Source organism: Haemaphysalis longicornis, unplaced genomic scaffold (genome assembly GCF_048455015.1).
Source record: "Haemaphysalis longicornis isolate Haplotype H1 unplaced genomic scaffold, Haemaphysalis longicornis Haplotype H1 scaffold_2, whole genome shotgun sequence".
Taxonomy (NCBI): domain Eukaryota; kingdom Metazoa; phylum Arthropoda; class Arachnida; order Ixodida; family Ixodidae; genus Haemaphysalis; species Haemaphysalis longicornis.
In genome coordinates, this window is record NW_027526295.1 from 247,291,366 (window position 1) to 247,315,869 (window position 24,504).

General features: G+C 47.9%; 2 protein-coding genes across 4 annotated transcripts in view; one reads left to right on the forward strand and one right to left on the reverse strand.

Annotated features, from left to right (window-relative positions):
* Positions 1–24,504, forward strand: part of Ssp3 (SCAPER domain-containing protein short spindle 3) — a 186,089-nt gene that overhangs the window by 63,463 nt on the left and 98,122 nt on the right. The gene's annotated exons all lie outside the window — the stretch shown is intronic.
* Positions 1–24,504, reverse strand: part of LOC144170330 (uncharacterized) — a 46,997-nt gene that overhangs the window by 4,814 nt on the left and 17,679 nt on the right. For 2 of the 3 annotated variants that reach the window (XM_077700069.1, XM_077700067.1), the window contains exons 2-3: positions 10,189–10,443; positions 5,181–5,276 (exon numbers count right to left, since the gene is read on the reverse strand). In XM_077700069.1, coding sequence (XP_077556195.1) covers positions 5,181–5,276; positions 10,189–10,443 — 351 coding nt within the window. Of the gene's footprint in view, positions 1–5,180; positions 5,277–10,188; positions 10,444–19,822; positions 20,198–24,504 lie in introns of those variants that run through there. The other variant, XM_077700068.1, reaches the window with a different exon arrangement.

Here is a 24,504-nt window from a genome sequence, read left to right on the forward strand (position 1 = left end):
CATTTTGTCTTAGGCAAGAATGTTTGCAGTGCAAGGTTGCAGGAGGAGGTCCCAGAGTCAGAGACTGAAGGGGGCCTCTTACACAAATGGAAGCACAGGTTATCAGCAGACAAAGGGACACTGAAGTGATTTGTAAACATTGCGGGATTACTAGCACAAATTGTAGTCTGGAGCTTCTAGGCCATGTTTCGATCACTCACTGTGTTTACGCGACTTTACTCAGTAGAAAAATCAATTAAAAAGTGTCGTCCTCCTCTCTGCATCCTTCTTGCTGATTTCTATGATGTTTTGCATGACGTCACAAAAAAATGGCTTGGCTTGGCTGCGCTACTGCCTGGCTCGCCACCCTCCAACAAAATCAGTCGGCTCAGCGTTTAGTCGGCCGGCCGCCAGCGGGTTATCGCAGTTTGTTCGCTCAGTTGAAACTAAGCCATGACACTATTTCCGCCTGGAGGAATGTGCTTTTAGTTTGTTAGTTTGTAGACTGTATCAAGCTCTAAATCCAAGTAGCCTCACACAAGCACGCATGCCATGCTTCACTGACCAGTATGCTAGTAGAAAAATCTAAGGCAAATTGAAGGAGGAAGGAGAGTCATCGATGTTAATATAGGTACTAAGGAAATAAAATCAACCAAAACTTTTACCGTACAGCGTAAAACCAGGGTGCAGGAAGCACTTTTTTGCGCAGGGTGAACAAGCTCAGTGGTCAGCAGCACGACCACACATCTGCGAACGTTATCCATCTAAGAAATGCAGTCTGTAGACATGAGATTGTGAAAAACTCAGGGATGCTTACTGCACGAGCGCTATACAAGAAATAGTCGTCTAACCTGATTGAAATGCTAAAACTAAATATAAATGTAAACTGGCTATACATTATATATTTCATATTTCGAACACCGGCAGCGCTTGCTCTTTGCCAAGTGGTCTGGAGCGCTAGGTATGCTGTTTTGCAAGTCGCAAGTTCGAATCCCCGAGAGCGCATGTTATTTTGTTTTTTGATTTTTTTTTTTGTTTTGTTTTTGGCCAATCTTTTCTGTTTTTTCACTATGGGCCTCATGCACTGCAGTTACAAGTAAACATGTGGCGCCACCTGGTAGCGGCGGCAGAATTTTTTCTGAAGAACCGTGGCCTCCGAGATCGGCTGCCGGCGGTGCGCCGTTGCTCCGGCCGTCCCATTCGTCGCGGAGCCAGGCGGAGCGGTGTAATTTTGTTAACTCCTATTCCCGCCGCGAGGTGGCAGCCTTAGCCTAAGGTTGAAGCGAAGCTCGTCTGGCCGACGCTGCCTGCGCTTTGAGTTGTAAATCAGCCTTCGTTGTCACGTCTTCATGCCACAAAACTATCAGTATGTGGTCTATGTATTTTGACTCGATCCTACAAGTACAAAGTTGTTTAACATATGTTGTTTAATACCCATGATTGCCTTTGCACGCAGCTTTAGTGGTCATTTGCTTAAAAGCGAATGCCATAGACCAGGGTTCTGTCATCTCGGGCAGAGTAACTGCCAGTGTGCCAAATTCTTTTCTCGGTGTTACAGCATTTTCGCGGGATATTGCAGCGCGAAAATATGCTTTTTTTGTTGTGTGCTTTTTTCCATGCTTTTTTGTCTCCGTTGTGTGTGTGTGTGTGTGTGTGTGTGTGTGTGTGTGTGTGTGTGTGTGTGTGTGTGTGTGTGTGTGTGTGTGTGTGTGTGTGTGTGTGTGTGTGTGTGTGTGTGTGTGTGTGTGTGTGTGTGTGTGTGTGTGTGTGTGTGTGTGTGTGTGTGTGTGTGTGTGTGTGTGTGTGTGTGTGTGTGTGTGTGTGTGTGTGTGTGTGTGTGTGTGTGTGTGTGTGTGTGTGTGTGTGTGTGTGTGTGTGTGTGTGTGTGTGTGTGTGTGTGTGTGTGTGTGTGTGTGTGTGTGTGTGTGTGTGTGTGTGCGTGCGCGCGCACGCGTGCGTGCATGCGCGCGTGCGTGCGCGATGCATGTGTGCGAGTGCACGTGCGCGAAAACAGCATAATACCGATAAGCTCTCCTGTATTGTTTATAGGCAGGCGACTGTGATAATCAAATATAATCTGTTAGGCTTCCACGGGTACGAATTAATCGTTTTTTTATTTTATTTTATTTTATTTTAATATGCTTCGGGGTTTCAAGTACCTACTGCAATCTCACTACCAAATTATTTGCCGTGAGTGAAAAAGTGATGGTTTTCCGTGATGCATTTTACACCGACCGCTATGAACTCTACATGTGTATTTTTTCGAAAGACTGTTTCTGAATTTCTAGATTTGCTCGGGTAATATTCTAATTTGTTGGTATGACATATTAAGAGCATTATTTTTTTCGGTGAGCAGTTAAGGTAATCACTAATATCTGTATGCACAACATCGGCTGTAAGTAAGTTGTTCGGGATATTAGTGAATAAACGCATCAAGTGGAGAACTACCAACCGTAACTCGGGTAAAGATTGCTATAACATTACCTTAGACCACGTCCATTTCTGGTAGACTGGAAGTCTCTTTGTACGTTTGTACATGCAAGCATGCATGCCAATAAACGGCACCAGCACGTTTACCCTGCCCATTGTGGAAGAAATACCGATAGCCATTTGGACAGTATACACTGATGCTGAAGTATACCACGTCTCTGTTAATAGTATCACGGTAAAAGTTGTTCCAAACGTTTCAAGTAATGTTGCCATGTCATCTACTTTATCTGTCAAAGACCGCACGTTAAGAAAAAAAAAAGGAAACGACATAGGGGTATTTTTGTGTTTACTAATGGTTGGACGCCGGTCGGTTTAATTCCCATAATTTGGTTTTTGTTCAGAACGCACGGAATATGCGTAGCGACAACATGTACGAGATTTTCAGAAATAAGACCGAAAAACGTGTTGTTTTGGAACCATGCGTGACTACAAAAAACAATACTGCTGTGCAACGAATTCACTTATGCTTTGCCCTGGGCATAGTCTATGTCGAAAATTCAAAGGCACCAGTAACTACCCTAATGGCACTAGTAACTACTACTACCTTTCTCCTGCATTAGTGTGCGGTAACTTTTTTAGATTAAACGTCGCACACAAGCTGCGAAGGGCGAGTTTTCGTCCTCTGCGCCGCCCGCGCCAGGGAAAGCGACCATAGGCTACGTGTGTTGCGGTGCGTCGAACAACGCGGCCACGCCCCCTTTTTAACTTACGCTCTCTCCGGGCGATTGGGACGGCCAGAGCAACGGCGCGCTGCCGGTAGCCGATTGCGGAGGCCACAGAAGAACAAAATGAACATATACTGTAGTTCGCCGCGGGGCTCAATTTAAACAACCGGGAAATTAATACACAACAATTACCGCGTTTTATTACGTTCACAGTTGCAATATTCATATAAATATTCCGCTGACGAGTTGTGCGGGAATGCAAGCTGGAATATTTTGCAAAGCGTTCTCCAATAAAAGCAGATGACAGTACACGAATCAGCTGCCTGTGACGTCGACGTGCACAAAGCACATAGTACCCGAGAAATAAAAAGAACTGATCCATAGGTGCATTTGCGTATCTGCACGCTACCTGGCGTAAGACCGCTGCGAAAATATGCCGTGTATCCAATGAAACGGGACTGCTTATTTTAGATCCTCCTCAAATATAGCCTCTGGTCTAAGTATAACTGTGTATGCATCAGAAAATACATGAAGCATGCATGCTTCCATTGTAAGTAGTCATACCAGCAAAGAAGAAAGCTTTAAGATGAAAACGTTAGAAACGTAAATGTTTACGCTACACAGCAAAACAACAATAAACAGATGGACACACACCAGCCACCATTCGGAGGCTCACATCTAGTTTTATTGAAATGATGCTCAAATATCTCAAACATATATCCCTGCACAACTTGTAGTTTGCGTATCTGCCACAGTAGGTGAAAGCAAACGAGTTCAAGTGGAGCTTGTTGCGCAAAATATTTTTGCTGGGAAAAGTTATAACATGCACGAGCACTATTCACGCTGGAATGTAGTTACACGAACATCACATACAACTCTATCAGCTTTGAAACGATCTCCATTATCCCAAATGGTCTCTTTTTTTTTTTTTCCCAAATGGTTTTTTTTTTCATCGGCTCTCTGAATGTGAGAGGAATCATTTGTGCACAATTATAGCTCCTGTTGTGTGCTCTACCATAGCGGTGCCCGTGGCTATTGGAGCGATAAACAACACGGTAAATAAACGTTTACAGGCTTTCATGAAAGCTTCCTCATGTGCATCTACGTCCAAAAGTATTCGCACACCAAGTACACGTTTATGAACCTAACTTTTTTTCTTAGATATTTTTCTGAGCCCATCCAACGAATTTATCATAGTTTCAGCAGTCTGAGGTACAGTTTAGCCGAACAGTTGCATTTTCAAATACCTGCCTCTACAAATCTTAATCTTAGGGCTCTTGAAGCCGCATATCCTTGGTGTCGCAACATTGCACACAAACCTTTCGCCACGATTTCACACACACACAATGGACATATCAAATGACTGCCTGACACGTACAAGGCACAGTGGAGTGTACAGGGGAGAAATCCAATTTGCAAGGCCCTTGAAAGTCTGGTCGCCGGTCTTCTCTTCATTGAGCTATCTGCCAAATGATGCCACTTACGCCAATCCTGCCCTGAGGAGGGCCTGCCTAACTGGCTGAACAAAGCCGAACTGGCTGAACAAACCAAATCGTTGCCGGCGCTGTTGACGAGGGGCCCCACAGAACAGGAGCACAGGAGTGTCTCCATTGGTGGAGCGAACGCGGCTTCTCTCTCACGCACATGCACTCCTGCACTACTGTTTCTTTTCGTAAGTGGGCTCACGGTTTTTGCCTTTTAATTTTTATCTTTCATTTGGGTGATGTCGCTGGTGCTCAGTTTCTTGGTTTCGTTAACTGCCGGCCATTCGCCGCGAGGTCCGCGCTCACACGCACCAGTGCTAGGCATTTTCTTGTTATTTTTAACTGCGGACAGGAAAAGTTACGATTTGCTAAGCAGCTTTGCTGTTAAAATAGAAAGCATCAAAGTCTACAACAGGTTTTCAAATGCTTTTTTGGACACAGTTTGTGATGAAAATTGCACGTGTTTTAGAATTGGAAACCATCAGTTTGGCTTCAGAAAGGGTTGAAAAAATGCCACCCCCCACCCTTTCCCCCAAATGTTCTCTTGAAGTTGGTGACTTACGGTTAAAGGTGCGCACACGCTGCCTTGTGAACATGACGTCGCATCTGGGCATTTTGCGGTCAGCGGGCAGGCTTGGGCCCCTGGTGGTGCCTTGCACTGCGCGAGGTCAGGAAAGAGGCCTTTGGGCATGGCCCGGAGTTGTCGGCACTCGCTGCCCATCGCGAGATGGCAAAGAAAGCGCAACATTTGACGTCATGGCCTCTTTGCGAGTAAGCCTGTAGGGAAGAGTTGGCCCACCTTCGCAAACCATCAGTCTGCTGCTAATCTTTTGCCTAAAAAGCACGTGTGTTTGCTCGTTCCACCATTGTCACCACCTCATCTGTCAGGGTGGTAGTCGGTGCTTTATCAGCTAAAATGGCTACGTGTTGCTTAAAATTTCGGCTCAAGGTTAATAATGTCAGCTGTGTCTTTGAGGGCATTTCCCCTTTAATCCTCTTGCGCTAGCGACTTGCATCTATTCTCTGTTCTTGTCACCACCATGCTGCTGTTACTTAAAAGCTTGATAACTTCATAACTCGCCAAAGGGGGTTAAATGAAATTTCCTCTGTGACAGGGGGACATTGTTGGGAGCCCCCTTCTCTGCCACATTTGTTGTGTTCGGTGTGAAGGAGGGCTGAGAACGAGGGCGCATACATTGCCTATAATTATTCTTCTGACAGGAGGGATGCACCGATTAAACTTGCACGAATCCGACATCTGCTCTCCATGCAATGCCCATGAAGCAATGCAAAAATTTTTAACACAGTCAAAAGGGTGGCTAGTGCATCATGAAGTTTTCTAAATTTTAAATTGTTTTCATGTTTTCTACGCCGCCAGGAGTTTGGCTGGCCCCTTAGCAACAGTGGTGCCGTCATTGGTAAGGATAGGCCTAACGTCAGGCCGGCGCCATAGAGCTTTATGCTAGTATACAGGGTGTTACATCGATAAATGGGAGTCTTTAAAATTATTTTCTGAGCAAGCTACTGCTCTGTTCATGTCCAAACTTTAGGCAAAGGTCACATTTTGTGGTCTATTTTGTGTAACACCAAGAACAAGGACAGCACTTGCCTGCTTATTCAGAAAATACAGTGGAATCTCGGTGATACGAATTCGGTTGATACGAATTTCGTTGTGATACGAATTTTCGAAATTCCCCGGCCAAAATGCATTGTGCGCAATGTAAAAAAATTCGGATGATCCGTACGCGTTTATCACTCCGGTGCGGGTGATACGAACGCGCGAGCAGACGACTGCGGCGTGGACGGGAGGCGGGAGTGTTGGTGCGGCCGAAAGGTTTCGCCCTCTCGACGCCTGTTCTTCCTCCCTCCCTCCCTTCTTTTATCTCCCGCTGCAATCTCTTCTCTCTGTACCTTTCGTTTCCGCTGGCTGCAGCTCGGGGTGCCTCTAGCTTCCTTTTTTTTTTTTTTTGTATTATGCTTCTTGAATAAACCGCGGCAAACAAGCGTTCCCGCATTTCTGACGGCGAATACCCTCGCCATTTTGCCTTCTCCGCATTCCTCGCTTCCGTCTATGCCCCGCGCTCTACCTATCATGTTGTCGCCTTGCCGTGTTGCCTGCGCCACTTGCGCGTCGATTATGTTGAAGCGTGAACCGTATGGAGCGTTTTCTGCTCACGAAAACACGCCGCAGGCGCGCTGACGCCGCCGCGAATACCACCCGCATGCTGCGCGCGGCGGCAACATGGCGGCGTCACCGGTCGCGAAGTGGTGCGGGTAGCTCGACCGACCGCTTCGATCGCTCTTTAAGATGCCACTTAAGAAACAAATGAAGTCGCTTGTACAGTAAAGGGGCTGATAATGTGGGCGAAAACGACACTACAAAGCATCGTCCGCGCGGTTAGGGAAAAGCGCCAATCAAATATCCGCCACCGTGGTAAGCCTAAACATCTCCGGAGGGCCAGCGGGCTGTCCGGAGCGCTATCAAACTGCCGCCGTGAAAACACTGCCGCGCGCGTCGCGCATCATTTTCCGAGCGAGGTAGAATCTGACGCGGGGGCGAAATCGTCGACGCAGGCGTGAAAAACGCACGCGCAACGCCGACGCGCACGAATTGCATGCGGTTCACGCTTGCGTCCGTGTGCGTGCGTCGCGTCGGCGATGAGCGCGCATTCTTTTGACGCCCGTGTCGACGATTTCGCCCCTGTGTCAGATTCTACCTGATTCTATCAATTCTACCTCGCTCGGAAAATGATGCGCGGCAATGGGAGGAGCCTGCCGACTTGCGCCAATGGGGAGGCGCCCTCTTCACGGCGGCAGTTTGAAAGCGCGCGCAGCAGCTGGCTGGGCCACCTCTGCGGCGGATATTTGGCGCGGATGATATTTTTTAGTGCAGTTTTCTCCAACACTGTCAGCTCCTTTTTACCGCATGAGCAATTTAGTTTACATCTTGAGCTGCTTTTTAACCAAAGCTTCGAAGCGGTCGCTGAAGCTACCTGCACCTCTTCACGGCAAGAGCCGACGCCATGTTGCCGCTGACTGCCGCATTCGCGGCACATTTCCATTTTTTCTCGTTTTCTGATGATACGAATTTTCGGGTGATACGAATATTTTTGCCGACCCTTCAGATTCGTATGACCGAGATTCCACTGTATATAAAAACGATTTTTGTCTATGGTAAAAGGGTGGCGAATTCTGACGTTCATGCTAGACTGTGAACGGCCACCAGCCATATGCAGAATGAGGCGCGCGGAGCCAGATGCTGTGGAAAGTAAAAAAAAAACTCACCAGTTTACAATGATCACAAATAGTTTCATAACGGCTCATACCAATCACCATGGTTCATCATTGCCAGGACCAATAAACATTGGATTTTTTTTTTTTTCACCTGCTTTCGGATTGTGTCTGCTGTGCCCAGCCTAATGAAGTCAAGCTTGCTGTGTTCATGTTTGTTGCTTTGTTATCTTCTTTATTATTTTGGGCGCCTATCTGTGCTTGTGCTGTGCAGTCATGAGATCATTCACTGCAGACTAACGGGGTGCCTTTTTGTCTGCAGTGAGAGATCTCATAACGACACATCACATGCACAGGCACAGACTCACACAGTAAAAGTGGAACAAGAACAAAGTACAAGGAAGGGGTCACGAGTTCGATCTTGGAAAGCTGAATAACCTAGCACAGCAGACAGACAGGCAACCCAAAAGCAAATTAAAAAGCAAAGCGTTTATTGGTGTTGGCAATAATGAACGATGTAAAATTGTGGTTCATATATAACTTTTGTGCATGGTAACTATTCGTGAGCACCATAAACCAGCGACGAAACAGGTTTTGTGGTCTTCTGTCACCTCATTTGGCTCCTTCCTACTGTGAACCGTCATCGCGCCTTGCATTCTGCATATGGCGGGGGGCTCCACCATTCCAAGTTCGGCATGAACATCCAAATTGGCCGCCATTTTCCCTAGGCGAAATTTGTTTTATTTTCTGAATAAGCAGATAAGTGCCGCCCTTGTTCCTGTGTTAAGTAAAGTATACCACAAAATGCAACCTTTAGGTAAAGTTTGGGCACGAATAGCGAAACTTCTCAGCATGTTCACGAGCCATGCCAACGACAAGTGGAATGTAATTCCCAGTACATGACAGAAAGCTTGCTGAAGCACGGCCTGCCTAGACGCTGGTATGATAGTTCCCTCCAGTATAAAATTAGTATTGCGTATTCACGTCTCTCGCAGCTCTGCCAACACCTTAGCAACGATGAAATTGTTGCTATGAATAAGGGTGCTCAACGCATTGCAGCCAATAGGGACATCGCACTGGTGCATACTACTGGACACATTGTCCACATCTGCTTTTTCCCTCAGTGGGCAATTTGGCACTTCCAAATTGAAGCAGAAAGTTTGGCGATTGGTGAGCATTCATACTGACAGCCAGAACAAACTAGAAGAAAACTGAAGCTATAAGAAACAAAACACAAAACAAAGGCTGGAAAAGGTATGGTCAAGCTTTCTATAGATGAAAATGCCTCATTCCTCCAGATTTCTTTGTGCTGTGTTCTAGCAGCAGAATGCACTTTGTTGTTAACGTCTCAAAAACCCGCCGCAGTGGCTTAGTGGCTAAGGCATTATGCTGCTGAGCACGAGGATGTGGGTTCAATTCCCGGCCAGGGCGGCCACTTTTCTGATGGAGGCGAAAGCAAAAACGCCTGTGTGTACGAGATTTCGGCGCACGCTGAAGATCCCCAGGTTGTCAAAAATTAATCCGGAGCCCTCCACAACGGTGCGCCGCGTCGCCTGCGTTGCGTCGGCACGTTAAACCCTACAATCAATCAATCACTTTGCAACAGAGTCAACTTTCTCGGTATTGCTCAGTAGCTTTCAGAAAAATTCACAGTGCAAGTCTTAATTCACCAATTAGGAATCCCTGTTTGCTGTCCTTGCATGTACTTCTACTGAAGGGTATGTGTACAGAAAAAAGCTGTAACTTGTATTTTAACGGAGCTATTCTGAAACAATTATATGGTGTTGATCAGCTCAAACTAAGTTTTATTCCAGCCTGTATCATGAATAACTATCAGTCGCACTTTTAGTGCCAATGACTTGAAGCTATTGGTCCTAAGCCATTTCAGCAGCATTCCAAAACTGCTGTGAATGGACAGCCTCATGTTTGTCTGCAATGATAAAAGCATTTTTTTTCTATGTTTTATTAAGCCCAAATCACGAATTAGAAACAATTGTGTTTTGTTTCTTGCACTCATTCGGCACTGCGCTCCAATCAGTGTTCTAGTAATGCCGATCAGGGAAAATTTACCATTTATTCGTAACACTGTTTCCGTTAGCATTGCAACAGCTTCACTGTCCAGCCACGTGTGTGGTCGGAGCTCAGTGGCAATCATTTTTTCTCCCTCAAATCCTGTTTAGTCTAAGTTGGTTGTCGGTATGAATGCTTTTTGTTCACCATTCACCATTATCGTTGAAAACTGCCGGTATGCCCCTGAGGGAGGGGAGCGATGTTGACAGGGCTTCTTTGGGTGCTGCTGGTAGGGGACTGAGCGCATGCACTATGGCGTGAGTGCGTACCGCTCGTGGCGAGCTTGGTACGCAAGGGGTGGGTGCGCCGGCTGCGGGCTGAGGAGGAACTCCTGGTTGAGGGACTGCTCCTGGTGGCACAGGTGGAGGTGGAAGTGGCCCGACTGCTCCGGCCGGGCATTGGCCGGTCAGCGGGCAGTCCAGCATGGGTGGGCACAGGACACCCTGCGTGCACTGCTCTCCTGTGGGGCACAAGGCCGGGACGTTGGGCACTGTTGCTGGGCACGGAGTGGCTGCCACGGGCCCCTGCAAAGATGGGCATTGGTCATTGAGGCACTTCGTGGAAGGGCATGCAGATTACTGAAGGCTTGAGACACCAAGAAGTATGGCGAGGGTTATACAGGGAGTGCTCATTAATTCTAACCTCAACTGAGCTCTATGATTTGGTCCGGCCAAGCTCCATAGAAGTTTATGTATAAAAATTAAAGCACTTCCATTCAGCATGAAAGCTGTCGGGAGTGCAGAGCAGTGATTCACCATACGGGCTGTGGTGCCATCCTCGGCTCTCTGCTACCACCCCTCACTCTCTTCCCCTCCCTGGCGCTGTCACTCTTGGTGAATTGAACAGAAGTTTTGTTCAGTGCAACTCAATTTTCTCGCCCTTGCAGTGCTCACGCGCCTTGTCCTGGGAAAGCTTGCATTCTTTTCTTTATCTTGTATCTTGCTCTGCCTGGAACAGCACGAGTGGGAGTTCTGTTCTTTTTGTACTTGCTTTCATCTCGCACGTGCTGGAGCCTTTCTGCACCATTTTAAACATGCCATTTTTTGTACGGCAACCACGTTTTTTTGCTTACTATTTTAAAAAACAACCAAATGAGCATTCCTAACTAAGTGGACGTGGGGAGTTCCGGTCAACTACATATATTGTGCCTGAAATGTACCTGCAGTTTTCTTTGCACTAAACAAAGGGGACATGTATGACAAGTGCAGTTCCAGGAGTTTTGAAAGGTTCTGCGTATATAGACCTCCTGTTCAAGTCTCCTCTTAACTTTTGTCCGAAAGGCTTTCGAAGCTTCTGTTTGGGTGCGTGACACCATGGGGCTCTGTTTAAGTGCGTCATGCTGCGTGACTGCGGCGGCTGGATAGTGTGATTGCGGATGAGCTACGATGATAAGCCTGGCCCCGAAAGTGCTCTGAACTTAAAAGCCCATTAATTCAAACGCAAGTAGGTTCCATCACAGATAACTCACACTAAGCACAACCGCTTAATGGTTTGGCGCCTGCTACATGGCCGGAAAAATGCGCCTGCTGCCTACACACAAGGCTGCATCGCCTTCAAAGGGAGAGAAGAGTGGAGACCGAAGGCTAAGTCGGATGGCACCGACCTAAAGCCCCCTATGGTGTATGTTTTGGAGGTCGTGTTCTTTTCGGATGATGTCGATTTGCGTGCAAGTGCAGTGATGCGTGGCAGTGATGTGTGAGATATGAAGACATCGTTCCTCAGCTCAGAATTGCAGAACTTGTCGCTGCCATTGACGGTGAGGACGAGAATGGAGCAGCAGCGCAGCCCTCCGCTCAGAAGTCATGGTCAGTTTAGTAGAAACCTGACCCGGTTCGAACCTGAGGGACTCTTCGGCTAGATTCACTTGTCAGAGAAGATAGACTGCATTCATGCATCAGATATTCATGCATCAAATTCCTGACATGCCCTGCAGTGTTCTGTTGTTATCATTCTGTTTCGCTAGTTTGAACTTTCATCCTTAGATTTTAGATATCCGGCTTTCCCTTGCGGTTCGAAGACACGAGCTTTTGCCGTATAAGTGATGCATCATCAGTGGCACTCTTCACATCAGAGTTAGAATTTATGTTGAGGGAGGTTTAGGAGACTTTTTTTGAGTACTTGTTTAAAGCATGCTGGGCATACTCGGCTTTTGTGATTTGTTTATTCAACGAATTTTGTCATATCTGAAGTGCCCACGTGGGCATTGTATAGGGGGGGGGGGGGGGCTGAGGTTGAAGTAATGCTGTCTCTCCTGTGTATTGTTCTAGTATTTTTCTTATTTGCACACACTGTTGGCCAGTGAAGCTGTAACAGGATGGGATTGCAAGAGCCTTGTATTGACGCATAAGCATAATAGCACTCCCATAATCATGTACGGAACACATGATTTAAGCACAGACTACACACAAAAAAACACAAGCAAACATAATGCAAAAAAGAGTACAAGCAAAAGGTAGAAATACAATGGCAAACTTTGCCTAGTAATATATATAAGTAGGAACTAAACATAATTTAGGTAATAGAAAAAATATTTATGAAAGAAACAGACACATGCAAATGTGCATTCAAAACTATGAACAACGAAACGTCAGGGTCAGGGTGTCGGAACGGATCGAGAACCGGAATCGAAAAACAAAACATTTAGAAAACACTTACGAAAGAGACACACACAAACATGCACGGCACAATAACCGAAACCGAAAAATGAAAAAAAAATATATATATATATATTTTTGTAACTCTCGGTTTGAGTGGTAAGTTAAAGAATTTCAGGATTCATTTCTACGTCCAAGCAGCAAAGTGGGAGATTTCCGCCAGTTTGCTGGCAAGCAATCACCCCTCGGATCACTGGGGCCCGCTTTCCTTTGGCAGGCTTGCTGCCTGCTTCCATGCTGTCTCCATCCGCATCCGAGCGCAGCTGGCTCCGATGCAGACGTTGCGGCCTTATTTATTTATTTAGTTATTTATTTACTAATTAACATACCTAAATTCGCCCTGCGGCATTGTTGTTGGGGGTGTGATACATGAATGAACATGAATTCAGGAAAAACTCATTAATTCCAACTCGAAGGGGACCATAAAAGTGTTCAATTTAAGTGGAGTTCGAATTAGCGGGTGGGCGCTAGAATGAATGGAAAAAAAGCCACCTCTGGACTCATTATCGCGCATTAGGCGCTACTAGGTGTTTGTGGCAGCTGATTTTGTAAATAATGTTCATGGAGCTTGAATAGGGAAGGGCACTCGCTGCGGAAGCGAAATAGGCTGTGGCAGCAGTGTAGCGCGTGCGCTACGCTGCTGTTGTTTGATTTCGTTGTTTTGCATCTCTAGTAAATTTGGTTTGGTTTGGATTTGCAACACATTGTAATCACTCTGGGCCGACTTATTCTGCGAATAGTCACGGGAACCAGTGGATCCTAGTTCGAATTAACCGCCCTAGATAGCGATGTGTTCAAATTATCGTGTTTTCCACCATTTAAATGTACAGGGCTGTGCCGGGACCAGGGCATCAGTTCGAATTAACTGTGTTTGAATTAACGAGCTTTTACTGTATTCTGAAACACATGCAGCAAGGGGCAGAAAGAACAGTGTTGGGCAGGGCATCCCTGCCTTTTTAGAAAAAAATGCTTGGAGTGCGGATGTACGCCGTGAATGTTTGCCAATTTCATTGCTGTTATCCCTTCATCTGGATGTATACATGGGGGGAAGGGGGGGGGGGGGGGCACAAGGTACTGATAATATCCATTGTTACCACATCTCATGCAGTACGTTTGGAGAATGCAGAGAAAATGTTTAGAGAGTGTCCCAAGAGACAGCCTTTTAAACATGCAATGATAATACCACAACTATAGGAGTTGGTAACAAAAGCCCACAGTTGAATCTTGAATTGCCTCAAATTCATGAGTTATCAATTTTGTGGTCCAAGACCAAGGCAGCATACTGAAGAATCGAGCACACACAAGCAGCACGCTGGTTGCAGGTCCGGAGTGTTCGCACCTAAGAATTACTTCACCCCAATGGGGTGACCCAAAACAAATGGCACTTGATTATTTTTCATTTACGACAGTGTCTCAATCAAACGTGGATGGCAGGTTTGCTTCAAGCGTGTAGTTTCTGGGGACCAGGGTGTAAACGTGGAGCGTCGATTGCAGCCACACCATCAAGCAGTATATCTTAGGTGTCCTCTCTTTTTTTTTTTTTTTGTGAGCAGCTGAGGTAATTAACAGAAATATTTGTAAAAAATTAATAAGCATCACAATGTTTTAACATTATTTCAGTTTTTGATGGTTATTAACATATTTTCATCAATCTCAATATTTTGCACCAGCAAAAACCATTATGAACCGTTACGAACCGTTATTGTTTTGTTCCAGAGCTGAATTAGAATGCAACTTTTAATTTTGGAGCAAAGCAAAAACTGGAGTAAAATGTTTAACTGCAACAAAAAACATTTCGTTCCGTAACCTGGGGGGAGGGGGTTCTTCCTGAGATCCTGCAAGCTAGTCAACTCAGTGTAATTATTTTCCTTAAAGCTAAATTGCATCCAGCTGTGATAGCCCTGAAAGAGAAGTATCTTCTTCTCATGAAGAGGCACAAGTGCCAGGGCAGCTCACATCTAAGTGCAGCCTTTAGTGGGTGGGTGGGTCAACTGCAAACTCGATGTGTGACAGAGCTCTGAGCCAGCAGACAACCCGGATGTAGGTGTTCACTTCCTACACTGCTGAAAAGGCGATTGATGAAAAATAAACGCAACAAAAATCTTGCACCCCTCCTTCTAACGACGACGATGGTTGAACGCGATGCTTTCTCGTTATGGATTCTTTGGTTGGCAATCCCACACTCCGAGTGTGTGCTACACTCTGGAGGTGTGCCCCACTTCACTAGAATACCCACACCAACTCTCGGGTGTGCACTCTGTAGGCTTACCGCTTGGGTTTGGGGTGTATGGCGTGAATCGGTACCTGCTGCTTGGCGTTCGCTTTGACCATGTCAAAACGGAGCAATCACATAGACGCTGGCTTCATAACGTGAGAGACCCAGATTTGATCCCAGCCATGGGAAGCGTTTTTAAAGCAGAGCTTTCTACCTCTACCAGCCAACGGTTCTTTCGTGGCGTGCGGGACAAGAAACTCCCAACGCGGCTGGGGAGGCTGACGGAGCTTTTCTCTCATGGAGCACAGTGTAGATGGCGCGGCGATAGGGCGCTATTACTCAGCGTTCCCCGTGCTCGCCTCGGCAGGCGCGTCGGCGGGACCCTTCCGTCGGCTTTGTCGTGTGCTTTAGCGACGGTGTTGGGTCTGTTTTGGCGCAGCTTCGTGTCCATTTCGCGCTTCCTTCACACGGCTTCATTACCTTTTTCGACAGCACCTCCAGGGTAACCCGCACCCGTCGGAATGAAGTGGTCGTACGGCAAACATACGTTGAAGATTGGTTTGCAGTGCGGAAAAACAAAATGTAGAGGCCACTTACAAACATCTGGCTGCTAGAGAGATGCCACCTTTTGCGCACTGCTTGTTACGAATGGGACTGCGTTTTCTTAATTGCTGAATACCAATTCGGTTGTGTTCTAAAAGGTACTACAAAAGATGAATGGAGCAACTGGTTCTGATAAATAACAACCACAAAAGTTCCATCGGCTTTCTCGCAATTCTCAAACTTACGAAACTAATCGCTAAGCTCACATGCCGGATTGTTTCGGTGTCTGCGCTTGTGGTGGTGGTGTAGCCCCGGGCTAGCACATCAGGATGGCTAGATTCCTCTGTCTCACCCTTCGAAACACGCTCCTCTCCGTTTTCATCTTGTCGACTGACGGCTGGGCTACAGCGGCGGCGCCCGCCGCTCGAGCCCGGCTGTGGCCGATGCTGCTGCGTTCGGGACGGCGCCCCCGCGAATCCCAGGTAACGGCTGGCAGAATCTCTGGTTTCACTCTTTGTAGAGCCGCGTGTGTGAATTCGAGTGACATCGCATGTGGAATTATTGTGGGGTCGTTCACAGCTTTGCTTTCCAACCACCTTCACAGCGTAGATTGTAGCCAATTTTTTTCCTCTCCCTGCACGACACGCCACTTGCTGCAAGTACAGATTGAATTGCCGGCTGCGCCTCAGCCATGAGAATTTCTCACACCAGTATCCGCAGAGGATTGTCAGGCACACTTACGTCTGTAACATTATCTCTGTAGGGGTGAGCAAAGTGATTTTCACTCCTGAAGCGAATTATGTACGTTGTTCAAATGGTCGCGAATAAAAGCGAATATATTTAATAATTTCCAATAAAAAACCGAAATTTGCGAATTTATCAAGCATGCTACAGTAGCCTGTTCTAAAATACTTTTGTAATGTTTCCCCACAGCATAAAACAATCCCAAAGGCGCTGTACTCCGCGGTGATGGGACTGGCATCCTCCACGGTGATGAGACCAGTCAAGCGGTCGAACCTCTTCAGTTTCTTTATATGCAGTCTGTGTGATTTTCGAGGGTCCTGTCACGGAGCAAGAATGTATTGGAGGCGAAACGGCCCATTGCAGCAAGCGCGGGTGAGCGACCAAATAATGTCGCATTGAAAAGCAAGGCAGAACGCAAAGCTTCGTAGCTACGACGGCGAAGGAAAGCATAGCGGCACCTGTAGCGGCACCTGATAGACAAAATGCGTCCGCAATTCATCCCGTGGGTGCGCAGTGAAATGCCGATTGCGGCAGCCGGGCAGTTTCTTCACCTGCGGCAGATGCCACCAGCTTAACGTTCTATGACGAGTGGTTGTGACATTATCTGGCCGCTCTAGGAAGCTTAGTTCCCCTCCTGTCTTATTCTTGCTCCGTGGGTGCTGTGCTCCTCAAGCAGATCCTCCTCCTCGCACCTTGGGTCGGATCCTTGTTGTTCTTTCAGTGCATCTCTGTTTTAGTGACCCCTGTTGCTGACTGGTTCAGGTTGCACGAAGAACTCGGTGGAAGTTCCTCGAGTGCTGCCCCAAGTTGCCGGCGATCCCTTCCTGCAGGCTGGGTACCCCATTGTTGAAAGTCTCGCTGGCAACGTTTAGCCAAGGCTTTTTAGGTGCGCAGCACTTTAGGGGCCCGGCTTGTCGTAGCTTGTACGGCGTCGCGCACCCAAACAGAGCACGGCATCACGCTCCCACACAGAGGCTTCGTGAAGAACTCTGCTTCCCCTGGTCGGGATCAAACCTGGAACCCTCGCGTTACAAAGCCGATGTCAATCCCATTACGCTACACATCATGACATGCAAAGTGTCGGGAGTGATCTTTGCGCTGCGCCGTTGTCACAAACGCTGCAGTTGCTTTGCCGCAAATAAGTACACAACGATATAAAACGCCATAAATTAACACATAGCGGCAACATTGAAATCGCCGTCCTCAGTTGCCCTAACATGACAGCGACGGCGCTCGAGCCGTCGCTGTCATGTTAGGGTGGCTAGAATGGGAAGGTGTGATGACCGGCGAGGAAAAGCTGGGCCCCGTTTGCGTGAATGCCGCGCGGCGGCGCTGTCGTCAGGGGCGACTAGAGTTCCTGTATATAGCTCCCGAAGGGAGCTAAGAGTTGCGCGACCCTTTTCCACGCGCCGCCGTGATTGCGACACTCCGGTTATCCATGCCGCGCAGAGAAGCCCTCACTACGGCTGCGCCGCAGCCGCCGACGCGGGCGGCACCACGCCCCGCCCAGGAACAGCAGCAGCAGAAGCGTGAGGCGCCGCCGACCGAAGCGCCCCCACCGCGCGTCGGCCGCCGTCGGAAGCGTGGCGGCGAGGCTCCTTCACCCGCGACGGCGGCTTTCCCGCAGCAATCCGGATAACAAAGATGGCGGTCGGTCGCGCAACTCTTAGCTCCCTGCGGGAGCTATATACAGGAACTCTAGGGGCGACGTCAGCTCGCGCCGCCGTTCCCCCATTCTCCGTGCTACGCGTCTCTGCCACGACCCGGCGGGGACGCGTTACTGAGCTCTAGAAATTTTAGCTGATACCACACTTCTTTAGACAAGGCAAAGCTATTGTTACGCTACTGCTAACATGGGGTTTGCGACACGGCTAAACACAGCCGAGTTTTACGCTGCCAGAAAGCAAGTAGGCGTTTGAGAAATGCCACATTGAAGCCGCTGAGCGGGAGCTTATCTATGGTACAGTGCTTTTTGTGGGGTTTATGTGAAAATATTTTTTTTTCAGCGAGGTGAGCGTTATACTATCTTCTAGAATCACGCGGCATGTTTATTCTTGCCACTTTTTTTTGTTGTTGTTGCTGTTGGTGGTGGGCGTAGTTACGTACGAAAGCAGATGACTGAATTCGTTTACACCTGCCAAATCAACATGAAATTATCGCATACGTTGAAATGCAACGTCCTGGAGTCATTTCATTCTCAATGTAGTTCGAAAACCAAACAAACAGCTGCAACATGTTCCTGGGCGAGTAAACTTTATTGCGTGAAGCAGAATGCAGTTCAGTTCTGCTGCTTCTTTGACGTTATACGCAAGCCTGTTTTTTGCCTTTGCTCTCATTCGTTCTATAATCAAAATGCAAATAAAATTAAACGTGTGTAGCACGCAATAAGCGGTGCTACTATACGAAAAAAATCGGTCTAACGAAACCCGATCTAACAGCAAATTCTAATTCCCCCGCAGGTGCTTGTACGGTTCAATGCTTCTATGAACTCGAACTAACGAAATAGATTCCCCGCCACTCCCGATTTGACAAAGTATTTCGAGCTACAGACAGATCTAATAATGAGAAATTTTGAATGTGTTTTGACAGAACCCCACGAAAATTATTGCGCCACGTCAGAAAAAAAAAACGAGACATATAGTTTTGTTTACTCGGAACTTTAAGTGATAAATTACTCAACAATCCCGTAGTGCACGGCGTCCTGGCCAGCACCCTTTCCACAATCTTTTAGGGAAATGACGCCATCATCCATGCCACTTCTTCTGTAATTGCTTCGAAGAAAAATAACCTCAAGGAGGCGTATATCCTGCACGTGAAGCTGGAGGAAGCCCTGTTTACGTGGTTCAAGGATATACGGGGTTGAAGAGCCAAGAACGTTTCGCTCAGCGGGGTGGCACAATAGAAAGCGCTGTTTCGCGTTCCCCTTGAAAATGAAAAGAGCATGTCTAGCAAGAAATCATAATTGCCGGCTTCATTTCTGACTAGATTATTCGACAGCTTCTAACTAGAAAAATTCTTAGCCTAGCTAGAGACGAGTATTTACAACTTGCGAGTTTTTTTTTTCTTCTAGCTGGCCTGACAAATGCTAGTTGGAAGTAAATGTCAATCCAGCTAGAAATGAACCGGAAACTGAATTTTTAGCTATAAACCTATTCCTAGCTAGAACACCCTAGTCGTGTGGTTGCCTCGGCGGGCGACTTGGGATCAGCGACTGCGGATCCTAGTCGCGTCGCTCTTTGCGTCGCTGGAAAAATCGCCCCATGTGGTAAGCGCCTAAGTGGCCTGTACATTTTGTTTTTCCGCCCTGCAAACCAATCTTCAACGTATGTTTGCCGTACGACCACTTCATTCCGTCGGGTGCGGGTTACCCTGGAGGTGCTGTCGAAAAAGGTAATGAAGCCGTGCGAAGGAAGCGCGAAATGGACACGAAGCTGCGCCAAAACAGACCCAACACCGTCGCTAAAGCACACGACAAAGCCGACGGAAGGGTCCCGCCGACGCGCCCGCCGAGGTGAGCACGGGGAACGCGGAGTAATAGCGCCCTATCGCCGCGCCATCTACACTGTGCTGCGTGAGAGAAAAGCTCCGTCCGCCTCCCCAGCCGCGCTGGGAGTCCTTTGTCCCATCTATGCTTTGTCCTGCACACCACGAAAGAAGCGTCGGCCGGTAGAGGTAGAAAGCTTAGCTCTAAAAGCGCGCTTGTGCTGGCCGCCCACTGGGGCCACGGCGGCGGGGGCGGGGTCGTACCTGGGCGGCCTCGGTGCTGGTGTTGTTCGAGCCGCTGCCTCCGCCGACGACGGCGTTTAGTACGAGGCCCACTGTGAGGGAGACAATGAGGGAGACGACGATGGTGACCACCACCACTACGCACACGACCCTGCCTTCCAAGCCGGCCGTCGTGGGGGCCTTCGGCGGCGGCGGCTCCGATTCGTCGTCATCATCGAGGACGCTCTCCGCGAAGGCCGGGGGCATCCGGAACGCCATGGTGCCGGTGTGCCCCTGTTGCGCCGGGCACCCGCTTCCTTCCTTGTCTTCGTCGCCACCGCGATGACCGTGCCGCTGCCGGGATACACTTGGCAGCCGCGCTCAAGGCAAGGGAGACTGTGGCCCGCACAAAAATGGCGCATAGCCGTTCTTGAGGATTGGCCAAGGAAATCTTGGGTCAGGGCAGGAGAATGAGGTGTTTGGACTAAAGGAAGGTGGTGGTGGTGCAGGAGGAATTTTATTGTGCCTAGAACGGGGGGAGCCAGTCTATCCCAGTCGAGATGGCGGCTAGGAGATCCTGCGCCCCCAGAGCTGGGCAAACAGTCCTAACAGCGCTCTTGTGTCCTAACGGCTGGTCACTGGGGCACGAGGGACTTTCCCGGGCATGCCCATTCTATGCGTGGCAGTCGGAGACACATCTCGGTTACGGTTTTGGGGAAAGTATTTGGCCGTACAAATGGCCGTGAGTTAGGGGTGTCTGTGGCAGTTCAGTTTCTGAGTCGTTTTATCCGTAGTGTCAACAGCCGGTCACTGCCTTCTGTATTGAACAGGATCTCAGCTTCACCGCGGCGATCCGGGATGGGGAAGCTTCGGGCCTGTTTGTTCGTTTCCTGGTGTTGAGAGCCGAAGTAGGCTGCGAGGATTCGGTGAGCTTGCGGGGACATGCGACCCAACCCTAACTTTCCTGTGGCCGTCTTCGAGTCACTGGTAATTTAATTATCGTAGAGAGTATAGGCGAGCTGCTTCCATGCTGACTTCACTGTAGTAGGGGGCATGGCTTTTGGGTCATTACTGCCAGGGCCATGGCGGACTTAGTTGCGTAGCCCACAGCGTCCACATAGGCGGCGGTGTTGGACGGCTGCTGTGGCTTTCCTGCGTTTAACGGGATTGTACTGGGGGTCATGTCCCGAGGAGAAAGAAACCCGACTGGATTTGGTCTTGCCCGGCACACGAGCCAACCGGGTTTCAAGTCCCTTTCCGTGTCCGTTTTACATTTCCTCCTGCGCCAAATTTAGGGGTAGTTTCTTTAGTTTCGCAGGGTACGTGCTACTGCTCATTTCCGAATGCATGGAGTGTTTTTGTTTGTTTGTTTTCGTTATGTTCAGTGCCTGCCGTTTTCCAGCCTTCGCGCGGATCGGCGTATGTGTCAATACTTAAATGTGTATTTTTCCAAAATAAATATCGGTTGGAAGTAGCGCTTGTCCGTGTGAACACTCATCGTCCGTGCTCTGGCACTCTGAGCACCGCAAACGGTGGCCGACTTGAATCAAACAGCGAAAGGCGAGTTAAAACTTTCCGCAGTAAGGACGCCCCAGCCCCTTTCCGGCGATTTCTAGATGAAGTCACGGTGTTGCTAGTGCGACTGGTGTCCGTCGACCTAAGCCGCCTCAAGGAACCATTACTTAGCGATGCTAACGTTAAGTTAACATACGTGGTTAACATAGTGGTTAACGTACTACGTCTGTAGTTTCCGTAGTTACGCCATGCCTGCCCATGTTACGACGTTATTGCGTGCAATTTGAAAGTTTTTCCATTTTCGTTGCGTTTTTTGCTTTGGTCTGGAATGGAGCTGAGTAAGTTACTACGGCTAGTTTTGTCATCTAGACATGTATTTTGTTTGCTATCCAATGTGAAATCAAATATTACGTATCTCCACTGAGTAGAGAGCGAAAAAAGCACGCGAGATTGGTTCGTTTCGAAATTATGAGATTTAGCGATTTGAAACAAACAAGAGTAGCAGGATGGAAAGTTGGGCGAGGTGGTACGTCGACATATGTAAAAATAGCGCGGTAGGGCGAAATACACGTTCCAGGCGCTACTGCAGGATGTTCTCAGAAGAGTGGCGTAGCCAGCGCTCGTCCTGTCTGGTTTCTTTCCTCGTGTATTTCGTCCTACCGCTCTGTTTTTACATCATGTCAAGCAAGAGTATTAGTGTGTAGTATATCGTCGACTAGGTATTAGTATATCTATGTGTATGGCCGACTTTTAATGTGAAAGAAAGGGGGTGGGGGGAGCTTCACTTTCGTTGGGTCCGAATGCGGGACGGTAACAAGGAATGAGCGTTTTAGTAATCACACGCACACACACACAAGCTGCACGTTCACTTTCCTTGTGTTTTTCGACTTCAACGAGCAGCTGACCACTCGGACGCATTTTTTGAAGTACACATTCATGACCGATAAAAGGTGTCCTTTTAAGAGTGTGGTATCTGATAGGGCCATCTGATTTTAGTTTGTGCTTGCTTCTGCAGACTCCATGTATCATATGGTGATGTCTCCAAGAAGTGTTTTGTCGCGGACGATATATAGGATGCTCGCCGAGGGTATATAGCATACGAGGAATGACAAGACGACCCAGCATTAAATTCCCGGTCGTGCGCAGATCTCCAGATAAAATTTTGTATTATACACCGTGCTTCTTTCGTAGAATGTTTGTGAAATGTGTGCCACATTGGCTTGCCCAGGTTGGTGATCAATATCCGAGGTATGGCACTGGCAAGCGTAAGTGGCGTGCTGTGAGATATGAGGGCTCCGCTATAGATTGACGTAAACGCATAAAACTGATTTATATCATAGTGTATAGTTGTAGCATGGTCATCTTAAGAAACGCTGTTTACGCAAACACTGTTAGTAAATATCAGGGCCGTGGAATTACAATCAGCTCAATGCACAATGCACATGCCAGTTTCGCGACACTGGTCTCCGTCACGCACATGGCGCTCATACTGACCGAATGTGCCACACTAACGTTCACACCCTCGTAAATACACCGCACTTGCGAACAGAGTAACTGCTTTTCGAAGAGTAATGTTTTTCGAAGGCAGAGCCTCGCCAACTTTTTTCGTCGGCGACCGCAGCAGCATATCACCACCGCCGCCTCCGAATAGGTTTCGCTCTGCAGCGCGGACAACGAATGCGGCTGTGTTTCGAATATATACGTCGTAGAAAAATATGTTTTGGGGGTGTGATTACCCAATATCTGACAATAACTTGGGCCTCTTATGGGAATATAAGCCACAAATGTTAAATATATTCCAAGGCTCTGGTTCGTTAAATAGGTGCCCGCTAGACCAAGGAAAGTTAATGAAACCAAGAAAAAATGAATGGTTTGCCACTAAGTCCGGACGCGACAGAACAACCCGTACGGGCATGAAAAAACGCGTTGCGGCTTCGGAAATCGTTTGTCGAAACTTGAGCAAGGTAGTGCTCACCAGACCAACTAGATGCGATATGCACTGATATTTCGCAAGACATAGGGGGGAGGGGGACGCTTATCTATCGTTGTTTACAAATGCGGAGCGAAATAAAGGAATTAGTAACCACACACACAAGCTGCGCGTTCACTTTCCTTTTGTTTTTCGGCTTCAACGAACAGCTGATCACTCCGCGGACGCATTTTTAAAAGTACCGTAAAATCCCGAGAGATAGCCCTCCTAAGATCGAGAGCAAATCGAGTGAAAATATGACGTGGGCTAACTTTCGGTGTGCAGTAAAAAAAGTTGAGAAATGTATCGAGCGCCAAAGAACGAACACGCATATTAGCACTGTATTCATTCGTCTTCAAAACCGTCGAACGAACAGTCGCTCTCACTGTCAAACAAAAAGTCGACCACCTCCTCACGCACGGAGTTCGACGCGGTTGGCAGGCAGCAGAAGGAGGGATCGCCGAAACGATCCGCTCATGAAGATCTGAGTCTTCTGATTCATCGAGGGCTGTGGATATACCGCACCTTTTCAGGTTCCTGTGACCTGTTCTCACCCTACCCACGCTAGCTAACCTCGTTTCCCCGGGCGTCATCCCCGGCTGGGATGATGCTATTGTCAGGGGTGGGTTATCTTTCGGTGTTTTTGAAAAAAATGGAAAATTGTGCCAAAAACAGGGGTGGGTTATCTTTCGGGGGTGGGGCGTCTCTCGGGATTTTACGGTATACAGTAAGTAAGGTCACCAACGATAAACGGTGTCGTTGGAAGAGTGTGGTGTCTGGTAAAGTCCTCTGATTTCAGTTTGTGCTAGATTCTGCAGACTCCGTGTGTCATATGACGATGTTTCGAAGAAGCGTTTAATCGCGGACGTGGATTACTACAACCTTGTCTCCACGCTGCTCGCGGAAGATAAATGTTCCAGATGATCGATTGCGAGCGGTGACCTCGCTACAAGACGACCCGGGATTAAATTTTTTGTCGTGTACTGATTCCCGTGTAGAATTTTGCGTTATCCATCCTACTTATTTCGTAGAATGTGCGTGAAATTTATGCCACATTGGCTTGTCCAGGGTACTGGTCAATATCAGGTATGAAACGTATTTGGCGTGGTCAGGTATGAGTGCTCCGCTAGGTTATGCAAGCATACAAAACCAATTTACTCCGCTAGGTTATGCAAGCATACAAAACCAATTTACAGTGTATAGCCGTAGCATGACCATCTGAAGGAACACTGCTTACGGT